Genomic DNA, 12,649 nt, shown 5'->3' with positions numbered 1-12,649 from the left:
ATGGAAATGTTGAATTCCCTCCTACAATGGGGATCTGCTGCATCAGTCTTGAAACTGGTCGTTTCCCCCCCCCCCCCCCCCCTCTTTCTCAAAGATAGGTAAGTGGTTCCTCTCTTTCTAGTGCAGCTTGCCTGTCCATGCTGTCTAGAAGCATGCTTAGTGAACTATAACGGTGGTGGTATTCCTGCAAAATTTTGTCTTTGTGCTCTGAGGCAGAGGTTTTCTCTGTGGGTTTTCTTCCTTAGGAGTTTTTCAATCTTTACCCTTTTCCAGCTTAGACTTACAAAGGCAAACTTGTTTAGGCACACTTTGATGGAATGAAACTCTTAAGCAAGCTTCTCCTGAAAGCTGTTAAAAATTCTTCAGGTATGATTTAAATTGTTCCCAGCCATCCATTTTTGACAGATACTTGGAAAACTTCAGGTTTATTTCCCTGCAACTGTCAGATACAAGAATTGTCAAACTCTCGTCTTTCGATTGATCAGGACCAAGAGATTATTCTTTGAGTAGTGTCCCTGTGGGTGCTCCACTGTAGGTATATCTGTGCCTCTGATCAGAGATTTTTAGGTAGCAGTGTCCATTTGGCTTGCACATGCGCTCTCTGCCTCAAGGCTTTCTAGTGCTGTGTGGGTGAACCTCCTGCAGTTCCTTATCAACTGCACTTGCCCTGAGACAGAGCGAGTAGCAGTCCGGTTTTCTTATCTCATGTTTCATTATAATTGATAGTGTTTTTAGTCTTATAGAGTTTTATTTTTGTAGCATGCCGAGCTTCCGTTTTTAATTAATTTTTTTTCCTCCCGATTTTACCCCCTCCCCCCCTTTGGGGATCACCCTATGGAAGGGGCATGCTTCGCTACCCTAGCTGTAAATGGTGCCTCTCCTGTTACAAATGGACAAGTCTGCTGCCTCCCATCCTGCAGAATTGCTTCTTCTGTCAGCAGTTGAAGGCTAGATCCTGAAAAAATTGAGTTAAAGTTGAAATTCCTCCTTATGGAGGGGTTCTTAAACCGGTATCCGACCCCGGTCCTGAATCCCCTCCGCGGCAAAGATCATCCCTAGAGCCTTCAACTTCTAGGGAGGAAGAGCCGACGAGAAAATCTTCTGACTCTCCTTGCAAAGCTTCCAAATAAAAAGAGGGCTGCAAGCCCTCAAGCTGAGCTCCTGACCAGCCAGAGGAGGTCCTGGCACAATTGGTCACTTTGGCACTGGTGGCTTTGAAACATGGTACCCAGAAGACACAGGGACCCTCGGGTACAAGCTCCGCTGTAATGCCTAAAGACGTGAAGGGCACAATCTTTGCAAAACTGGTACCGCCAAAGAAATCCTTGGGCACCAACTGCCTCAAAGCAACGTTTGTTTGGACCGCGACTCCCATAAAAGATATCGGTATTGATGAATCAGCACCGATAACCCCTGATGATACCGATCGCAACAATACCCTTACAATCACAGAGATGCCAGAGTTCCCGCTACTCGGTACTGGTATCAAGCATGTCCTGGTACTCAGAATCACCAGAGATTCTGGTGCATTCACCTCCAGCTTCCCTGTCAGCCCCACCCTATTCCAGCAGGAGTGACCAAGACAACAACCTCTCTCTGGCCTCTCACCATCCCTCATAATTACAACAATCGGTACCTTCCCAACTACACCCATGCTCCGGTCCCCAACCCTCCTGATATGGCCACCTGTGAGTGCTGCCACTCATGTCCTTTCCTCCTCCCCAGCGGCCGTACTGAGATCCGTGGGCAGCCTACAGGTACCATACTACTTGGGCATCCAGTGTCTCCTACAGAAAGTCTACTAGGAGATCTCCTACAGTCTCTGTATCCAGAGCCCCAGAATGTCAGGAGGAAACTTTTGAGGAGCAGGAGGCCAAACTAGAAAAGGAGACTATACACCCAGCAAATATCTCCTTCTCCTCACTGGATGAGGCGGTGATGTCCCCTCCATCACAGGCCAATGATTTTAAGCTTTTTCAGGATCTCACTAAGAGGGTTGCTGACACACTGAAAATCTCCCTTGAAGTGAAAGATACCCACCACAAATTGCTGGACGTATTACACACCACCTCCTCTTCAAGAATTGTCCTCCCAGTCAACGAGCAGCTTTTAGATCCTGTCAAGGTCATCTGGCAGACAAGAGCCTCCATTGCACTGACATGTAAAATGGCCGAGAAGTACTGCGTGTCCCCCAAAGAGGCGCACTCTTTTTATGCATCCTCAGTCTAACTCTGTTGACATGGATGCTGTTAATTTGCAAGGAAAGCATCACTACGCTAAATCAAATCCTTATGATAGAGACTGGAAAAGACTGGACTTATTTGGGAGGAAGGCATACTCCTCAGCAACTCTGCAATTCAGGATTTCAACCTATCAAGTCCTAATGGTGAAGTACGAACACATGAATTATGGAAAACTCAGTGCCTTTATTGACCACTTGCCAGAAGCACAACGAGAACAGTTTCAAGCAGTCATCCATGAGGGCCAGCTGGTAGTGAGAACAGAGCTACAGACCACACTGGACACTGTGCCTACAGCAGCCTGCTCAGTTTCAACGGCAGTGGTAATGAGGCGGGCTTCATGGTTACACCTCTCAGGGCTGCCTAAGGAAGTACGGACAACGATTGAGCACTTCCCTTTTGAGGGCTCCACTCTTCTCTGACGAGACTGACACATAGCTTCACCCTTTAAAGGATTCCAAAGCCACTCTGCACTCTCTAGGAATGTACTCATTAGTTTACAACCAGCTCGCAGAGTTCCCCCCCACCACCACAGAGATGCTACGAACCACAACAAAAGACCTAGGATGCAGAAGCGGAAACAGTCAACCTCCCAATCTTCAACATTTCAGCCCTCAACCTCAAAGCACCAGTTTTGAAGCCTTGGTCAAGGCCCTGAGCAACCACTCCTTATAATAGCTGCAACACACAGACCCTTCCACATCCCTTTGGATATTGCCTAGCTTTCTTCCTCCAGAATTGGGAAAACATCACTTCCGACAAATTGGTCTTGGAGATAATTTCCAAGGGTTACTTAATCCACTTCTCCCTCCCTCCCTCCCTTCTACCTACCTTCTCTCCCCATCCCTTTTCAGGGATCTTTCTCACAAGAGACTCATGTCAGGAAATAGCAGGTGATCTGTACCTAGGGGCCATAAAACCTGTCCCTGTTCACCTCCAAGGCAAAGGCTTTTATTCCAAATTATTTCCTGATCCCCAAGAGAAAAGGAGGTTGGAGACCCATATTAGATCAAAGAGCACTAAACAGATATGTGAAGGCGCAAAGATTCAAGATGATCACACTAGAAGCAATTATTCCATCTCTAGAGCAGGGAGATGGGTTCTCTGCCCTTGATATACAGTATGCCTATTTCTATATCTCAATCCTACTGTCCCACAGAAGATTCCTTCGATTTACCTATGGGCAGGACCACTACCAGTACAGAGTACTTCCATTCAGTCTCTCACTGGCACCCAAAGTATTCTCCAAGGTCCTCTGTCGTAGCAACACATCTATGAACATTGGATATCGTAATCTACCCATATCTGGATGACTGCCTTCTCATTCCTTCAAAGATGCCCTATGAGCTACCCAAAGGACACTTTTGCGCAACTGGGTCTACAACTCAATACCCAGAAATTAGCCTTGACTCCAGTAAAGCGTTTGGAGTTTATAGGGGTTGAACTCGACACAGTTTAAGCAAGAGCATTCCTCCTGCTGCACAGATTCAACACTGACCAGTCTCCTAGAGACAGTTCAGGCCAGCCCACAAATGACAGCCAGAAATTGCCTTCATTTTCTCCGGCACATGGTGTCTTGCATATTTTTGACATCTCATGCCCAATTACATATGAGGTATCTACAGACATGGCACAGATATGTTTAGAATCCAAACAATGACAGGCTCAACAAGCTGCTGTCGATACCCTCCAGGGTCAAACACTCCCTAGAATGGTGGAAAGACCCACCCGATGTATGTGCAAGGATCACATTCACACAACCACCAGCAGCACTGATTCTAACAGCAGATGCCTCTCTGATAGGCTGGGGAGCCCACCTAAACAATCGTAGAGTTCAGGGCAAATGGTCCCCATGGAAGCCGTACTCTATATCAACCTTAGGCTTGTGCACACTTTCTCCCATTCATCAGGGATACTCTTTCGAATATCATGACAGACAAGATAGTGTGCATGATTTACCTAAACTGCCAGGGGGATGCCAGATCACCTTCCCTTTGCACAGAAGCACTAAAACTCTGGAACTCATGCATGCACTACAGTGTATTCATATCAGTCGCTTGCCTGCCAGGGGTACAAAATATAACAGCAGTCAGTCTCAGCGGTAATTTCTCTCACAACCATGAATGGGAAATGAACCCAAACAGTGCTCCACAATGTATTTGTTCATGGGGAACCCCAACAATAAAACTGTTTGCTACTTACCAGAACAAGAAATGTCTCCACTACTGCTCCAGAGCCAGATTTGGGAAATAGTCCCTAGGTGATGCTTTCTTTCTTCAGTGGGGCAGAGAACTGCTATACGCCTTTTCTTCATTCCCTCTGATATCAAAGGTCCTATTAAAATTAAGGTGGGAAAAAGCAAGCGTTATACTGATTGCTAGCTGTGTCAGGTATGGGTAACACACTTTTCTCGGTCAGTTGGGGGCAATGTGTCTTTCAATTCCTCTTCAACCCAGTCCTCACCTACTCTCCCAAAATGACTGACACATCCATCACCCCAATTTACAGATCCTTCGGCTCCAGGCTTGGCTGCTTCATTGTTCCAACACACCAAGAGCTGCTGCTCTGAGGAGCTGAAAAGTGTTACTACTCAGTAGGAAATTAATGACTTGTTGCACTTACTTGCAAACGTGGAAATTATTCCAAATTTGGTCCAATTCCAAACAAGTTGCCCAGACAGCTTCCTCCCTCCCTTTGATCCTAGACTATATACTCGTTCTCAGAAGGGACTGGTTTCTCACTCAAAGTACATCTCATGGCCATGACAGCCTTCCTCCAGCGGGTGGATGGCTATTCGATATTTGCCCATCCAACAACACAAAGATTTCCTCAAGGGCATGGGAAACCACCTCCTCACACCAGATGCCCAGTTCCAACATGGGACCCTAACTAGACCACTCTTTTAACCTTGTTCTCTTCTACACCTGTCAATAAAGACCGCATTTCTAGTGGCCATCACCTCAGCATGACGAATAGGGGAAATAAGTGTTGATGGTGCACCCACTCTTCATGGTTGTCTTTAAAGACAAAATCACTCTAAGGCCTCACCCAAAGTTTCTCCCCAAGGTGGCCTGGTCCTTCCACATGAGCTAGCTCATTCATCTCCCTAACTTTTTCTCAAAGTCGCATTGTGACAACACGGAGGCAATACTACATATGCTTGATGTTAGGAGAGCTGTAACATTTTATTTGGACAGGTCAAAAGGGCTTTAGGGAATCTTCTAAACTCTTCCTCTCAAATGCGGACAGTTCCAAGGGCTCGACAATCAGCTCAAAGGCTCTCCAAATGGGTTTTGAACTGCATTAACTATTGTTGTCATGCCCATAACCTGTTACCTGCATCAGAAATTCGCGCACACTCCATGAAATCATGTTCCACCTCGGCTGCATTTATTAAAGATGTTCCCATCTCAGAAATCTGTAGGGTAGAAACTTGGGCTTCTGCTCATACTTTTCCGGAACACTACGCAATTACTCGAGACTCAGCTTCTGATGCCATCTTCAGCTCCACAGTATTATCAATAATAGATTCCACTCTGAAACCCCAGCCCTCCATTGGGAGGGAGGAGGGGAGCGGGAATGCTGTGAAGTCACCTACTGTACGGCACCCATAGGGACACTATGCAAATTAGAGGAAGTTACTTACCTTGTGCAGTAACTATGGTTCCTTGAGATGTGTCCCCCTATGGGTGCTTCACGACTCACCCTCCTCCCCTCTACTTCAGAGTTCTCAACAAGGGGCTCTTCGGTAGAGAAGGAACTGAGGGTGGTTTGCCCACACAGGGCTAAATTAGCCTCTAGACAGAGCACAAAGGAGGGAGATCATATGTGTGGGCCAAATGGACACTGCTACCTAAAATCTCCCATCAGAGGCATAGGGGCACAGATACATCTACAGTTGAGCACCCATAGAGAGAGACATCTCAGAGAACCATTGTTACTCCACAAGGTGAGTAACTTTCTCTTTTCCAGTACTAGCCAGAGAAGTTGTCCAGAAAGGATTCTCTGCAAGACAGTGAAGGTCTGCTGGCATGGGGCCTATCTTCACCTGGGAGAAAGGATTAAGAATTTCTTTTCAGTCTGGTCCAGTATCACTTCTAATAGATTTCAACTCCATTTTCCTTGGGATGATAGAAATTCTGGAGTGGTCCATCTGTAACCTCTCCATGTGCATAACCAATTCCAGGATAGAGACCAGCTCTTCTTCTGAACCAAAAACTAGCTCTGAGATTTATGTTCCACGGATCTCAAGGAGCTTTATATTTCCAATATGTCCGAGCTAACAACTTATGTTTTGCTTTCAGGTAATGACCTTTGGTTTGGAATCCTCTCATCTCATGTTCAGACGGTTTATTTCTGGTAGATAGCCATAGACAAGAGAGGATTCAGATCTACCACTGTCTGGACAATCTGATGTTGAAGGTGCAGTCCTACAAGGTCACACTTGCCAAGCTGCTCATTGTTTTGTTTTTAAAACGTGGAATTCGCAATGAACCATCAAAGCTGCCATATCCCGTCTCAGTAACTCTAAACCTGTGAGCTCTCTGCATAACCACTCTGAGCCTCTTAATATTTCCCAAGGAAAAGCTTTATAAAAATCAAGTCCTCCTCAGGCTGTTCCTCAAGCACTCTCCAGGCATCAACAGACCGATGACTTCAGCTGGTCAGCATGGGGGTGTTTTTTATGTAAACTGTTCCATAGACAGTGCTTCATCTTCACCTCTTCAGAACTTCTGAACACTGGGTCTCTACTACATAAGAATATCTACCATCACTTGACAATCCCTTCAGATGTTTGATGGATCCTTCGTTGGTGGTGATCACGTCATCTCTTCTATGACAATATTGAGAGCAATTCATATGACTATCACTGCAAGCCTGTTGTGGTGACTGGCTCATATGGAACTCTGTGGCTCAGGATGAGTGATCCAAAGATTTCTCCTCCACATTACATCTTGTGTTAAAGTTGTGCAGTCTTTACATAGTTATCTAAAATGATGGAAGAAGGGAATATTTAAATAGCCAGACAGGTCAGTCTTCACCACACTCACACAATGCATCCTTGCAGTATGGGAACCTACTCCTGGATTAATGTAATCCACGGAACAGGGTCCAAAGAAGGCAGTAGCAACTGTCCAAATCCCAAGGCAGGCCTGTAATAGTCTCAAAGCACTAAATTCATTGCCAACATACATATCATGAGCTATATTTAAAAAAAAAAACACCAAAAACCAGGATCACTCTGTATCTCTCTGCTCTTCTGACTGGAGAGGAACCACTTATTGATATATGTTCTTTGTTTCAAGGGGGATATATGCTCTTTGTACCAGAAGCAGACTGCCTCAAAAGATCAACAGAGTGGAGCCTCCAATTAGATAGTCTTGCTACTTGTCTATTTGCCTTTAAAATGAAGATTCTCTGCTACTTTGTCAGATAGAGACCTAGGGGCCAAGATGGAGGCTCTTTCTAATGTGACTGCCCCCCCCCCCCTATTCTCTGTATTCCTACCACATAGTTCGTATTATCACAGGGATCAGTTCTGCACCCCAAACCAGACAAATGTCAGCTAGCTTCCAAGTATTTGGCAAGTATCTAAAGAGAGCTACTTGGATAATCTCACACTGCTAACGTCAATTAAAAAGTTGTCAAATCTGTTCTAAGACTTGGGTGAGGTTGAGATACTGGTGAAGAGACCATGAATTATTTATCGCTGTCAAAAGTGAATCATGTCCTAGAATTCATTTGGAGAGCCCTGACTTGGGCGTATGAAGGCTGCTATGTTGTATGAGACCACATCTTCGCTTCGTTAAGTATTCTCTGTGCATCTGGCAAGAAGAATGTCTTTGCATCTGGGCTGTATGATGCATCCTCTGCAAAAGACCATGACACAACCCTGGAATCTTACCTCCTACCTATTGCACTTGTGGTACACTTGATTGAAAGCTGGAGAGAGATGTCTTGTACTTGCAGTCCATCCAGGTGGACTTCCTGGTGGTGGTGGTGGTGGTCACAACTGCCAGATAGGTGTCAGGCAGGAGCCCCCTTAGCCTTGGTATTGGGTATATATGAAACAGATGTTTCTGACTGAACTACTATTTATCCCCCCAAATATCAAAAAACATATCCTTGTGTCTCTCACCTTCACACTGAGGAAAATTTTTGGTACACCTCTACCCCGATATAGCGCTGTCCTCGGGAGCCAAAAAATCTTACCGCGTTATAGGTGAAACTGCATTATATCGAACTTGCTTTGATCCGTCGGAGTGCACAGCCCTGCCCCTCCGGAGCACTGCTTTACTGCATTATAGCCAAATTCGTGTTATAGCAGGTCACGTTATATCGGGGTAGAGGTGTATATGCTGGACATATATGGGGCTACCAGAGTCTACATTGAACTAAACTAGAGCCTCTAAATTGTCTATTAAAATTGAGGTGGAGATCAGATGGAGAACTTCAGAGATTTAAAGGTTTTTACTAATATGTTAAACCTTAGAATCTGTTTCTTTAATACTGTTGTGATGTCATGGGCAGAAGTCATATGCTTATCAAGTGCATTATAGCCGCATTCATCAATATTTCACCAAATTCTACAAAGTAAACATCCATTCCTCAGCTGATGGGATCTTTGGGTGTTAATTGAGTGAATAGGAAAAATTTAATTGCTTACCTAGAAATATCTTTCAGGTAATATCACTGTATCTAGACAGAGGATCACTCCTGCTTAGAATGAATACCAGTTTTTATTCCATTATTTTTAAAGATCCATCCCATGCACGGCAGTAGGTGAAACTATTAACTAGTGTGAGGTTTTTGTATTAAAAGGTTGGCTTTTCTCAGTTTGGTGAACTTATCTTGCCTGGTAGAAGTTCTCAAGTGGCAGGCTTTTCAGTAAGAGAGTCACTCCCCTTCTGCCAGTAATGGACAAGTCTGGTTCTGACCTAGAGATTGCATACTGGCTGAAGAACCACTGTAATGGATCATTGAAAGCTATTACTTGAAGAAAAGAAGCCTTTAGATAAGCACAGGTAATCTCAGGGCAGTAATTAAGTTGAGAAACAGGTCGCTTTCACTCTGCAGCATGAGAAACTTCTGAACAGTAGAAGCAGCCACTTCAGTTATTCACTCTAGGAAGAGGACCCAAGAACAGCCTAGGCGAATGGTAATGAAGGAGACACAAACCTATCACAGCTGCCAATAAGCTCTTTTATTGAGTGGGGAAACAGAACAGCCAAAAGAGATTGAGTGGCTTTAAATTGACTAAATACCTGCTAATCAGAGGCCAGTATATAAAATGGAGTTTCCAAATAGATGTCCAGAATAATAGTATTCTGATAAATATTTCGGTATCCTCTTTCCCAAGTGCTATGGGATGGAAGGATGTTAACATCTCACCTGGATAATGGTGAGAACTTTTTATGCTGACCTTTATTGTATTTTTAGTCTTCCTGATGTTACATTCCTAGAAAACATTTCCAAATTGTCTGAGAAAAGTGAGATTTTAAAAAACGAAAATGGTAAGATGGATGCTTGGAGTTACAAGGATGAACCGTGTTAGAATGAACCAAGGTTAGAGGAAGTGTGAAGCCAGTACCAGTTATAGAAAAGCTGAGGAAATTCAGGCTTAAATTGTTTGTCCATGCAAAAAATCAGATATATAGGAAACAGGGTGTGTTAAAATTTAAAAGTGGAGCTAGATGAATGTCCTACAAAAGGATTTGATTAACTGCAGGGTTTTGAGGAACAGACTGGAATGGAGGTCTCCAAGAGCTGAACCCATCCATATAGATGAGACTAAGGCTAGAAGAAAAGAGAAGTATAAGAGATTTGTGGGGATAGGAGGAAACCAAAGGAGGAATGGAATATTGGGGAATAACACAGTATAGGGAAAGAAATTGGAGGGGGTGGAGGAAGGGAAAGGGCGGGGGGACACAATGTCCTCTATACTTCGTGGGAATGTTGACCTAAATTCTGAGGCAGGTGTCCTGGATACTGAGGCACACCTAGTGCAGCAGATTGGAAATTCTCTGGCATCTTTCTGATGCGCTAAAAACAGAGGATTTGACTGAATTAAATATATAAATGAGTAATGCATCTGCTACAGTGATAGATATATAACAAGAGAATCCATAGTGATGGTAGAGTAAGGACTTTAAAACCCAGAAAAATTGCTTTGAAAAGGATATAAATTTCCATGCAGGGTAGGAGGAAATGTCCTATAGGCAGATTTCATAACTTCATACTGCCTGCAGGGTACCATGCTACACCTTCCTCTCAAACATCTGGGACTGGCTACTTTCATACAGGGTACTGGACTACCTGGATCACAGGTCTGATTCAGTATGGCATTTCCTGTGTGTCTATGATATTTAATGAAATTTTATACTGCCTCTTGGTTTTGTATTGAAAGTACACAATTGTATTGTAGAAGGTGTTTGGTGTGCAGGGGACTGGGGCTGGAAGTTTTAACAGATGAGTAGGAGTTATTTGGGTTAAGCTCCATTGATGAAAATAGTGGTGGTATCGCTTGCACTGATGCATCTATGCAGGTGGTTGACCACTGATTTCTGTAATTGGAGCAAACAAAGGGCTAGTCTACATGGAGACTTGGTGCATAGCAAGCCAGGGTGTAAATCTACAGCATACTAGCCTGCCATGCACTAGCTGGTGGTATGGACCCTGCTACCATGCACTAAAAGTTCCTTAGTGTACTTTGATATACTGATAGCAGTATATCAAAGCGCATTATAGAGCTTCTAGTGTGTGGTAGCAGGGTTCGCATAGGAGGCTACTGTGGGCACCTATGCTTGCCACTCACTAAGTCTGAGTAGACAACCCTTCACTATAGATGAGATCTTAGTAAGTTTAAACTTTTGTCCTTCTCTTCACTGGGCTCACAACAGTGCTAGCTACAACTGGATATAACATGGTTATTGCTAGCAAGCCTCTAGCAATGTTTCCAGGACAGGTTTTCTTTTCCAAGAACTCTGCTAGCCAAACCTGCTATAGACTGGTGTGTGTGTGTGTGTGTATTTCATAACATTGTTCTGGGGGTGAGGAGAGAATATGGTCTGGAAAACAGTGATAGAACACAAACTGCTCTGTAAAAATGACTGTGACTAGCTCAGTTATGTCAGAGTGGAGTGAGGCCGTGTTTGATTAACTTCTAACTGGGAACGATGTTGTGGTTAAGGCACTGTACTGGAACTTGAGGTGTCTGGGTCTGTTCCTGCCTCTCCTACTGTCTACTTGTATGACCATACGCAAATCATCTAAGCTCTCTACTATGCCTGAGTTCTCCATCTGTAAAATGTGGATGCTTTTTTACCACACACTGATGATGCAAGGATACAGTCGTCATTTGTAAAGTGCTCTACTACTATATAGTGATGAACGCCATAGTAAGGAATAATAAAAGGAAAGATAACCTTGAGTAACTAAATGCTTTACAATGAAAATATTGCAACAGTTCTAACCAGACTAGCATAGGTGTCAACTAGTTCTGTGGAACTCTTAAAGAAGACAGCCTAATCAGTGTGTTAGTCTTGCTATGATAAGGGTATGGAGGTACATAAAGTGGTTTGGAGGAGGAACGGGCAGCATGTGTTAGGGCCTCATGTAGCAGACTACTTTTGGTTCCTGGCTCTTGATGTGCCAGCTAGTCTCCTCTTGTAGTATGCTGTATGAAATAGTAAGCTAAGTAAAATTAAATGGAAACACATCTTCCTAACTAAACCTAGTATAACTTTTTAAATTTCTTCTTAATTCCTAGATGGGAATGATGAGCAATCCCAGTCCTTATGGCTCACCGTACAGCCAGAACACTGGGCAGCAGATTGGAGCCAGTGGACTTGGTCCCCAGATGCAGAATAAGACTGGGCTACCAAACAGCTTACCCCAGTTTCCAATGGACAAGAAGCCAGTTCCCGGGGCAGGAATGCCGAACATGGTAGGTAGAATTATAGATTCCACTTTCAAATGGTAGCAGATCAAATATGGGCTTCTTGCAATATTCTGCTTGTGGTACTCTTGGATTTTATAGCTGTCAAATACCGTGTGCATTCTCTTTGTCCCCTTGTGTCATGGGTATGCATGGAGGAGGATCTAGCTCTGTCTATGAAAGATAGAGCCGGGAAAGGAGGAAGAGAGTGAGTGGTACCGTAGTGCAATCTCTTTATCATGAAAGTTGAACTTACAAATGTAGAATTATGTACAAAAAAACCTGCATTCAAAAATAAAACAATTTAAAACTTAACGCCTACAAGTCCACTCATTCCTACTTCAACCAATCTCTCAGACAAACAAATTTGGTTACAATTTGCAGGAGGTAATGCTGCGCGCTTCTTGTTTATAATGTCACCTGAAAGTAAATACAGGCATTCATATGGCACTGTTGTAGCTGGCATTGCAAG

General features: G+C 43.9%; 1 protein-coding gene across 1 annotated transcript in view; it reads left to right on the top strand.

The window, feature by feature from the left end:
* The window catches only part of EP300 (E1A binding protein p300), a 119,503-nt gene that overhangs the window by 32,009 nt on the left and 74,845 nt on the right, over positions 1–12,649 (top strand). Inside the window, exon 3 of the mRNA XM_024200411.3 lies at positions 12,010–12,186. Coding sequence (XP_024056179.2) covers positions 12,010–12,186 — 177 coding nt within the window. The remainder of the gene's footprint in view (positions 1–12,009; positions 12,187–12,649) is intronic.

This window comes from Terrapene carolina, unplaced genomic scaffold (genome assembly GCF_002925995.2).
Source record: "Terrapene carolina triunguis isolate 2854851 unplaced genomic scaffold, T_m_triunguis-2.0 Scaffold247, whole genome shotgun sequence".
Taxonomy (NCBI): Eukaryota; Metazoa; Chordata; order Testudines; family Emydidae; genus Terrapene; species Terrapene triunguis.
Note: the sequence above shows the minus strand (reverse complement) of the source record. Positions and strands in the feature narration are given on the sequence as shown.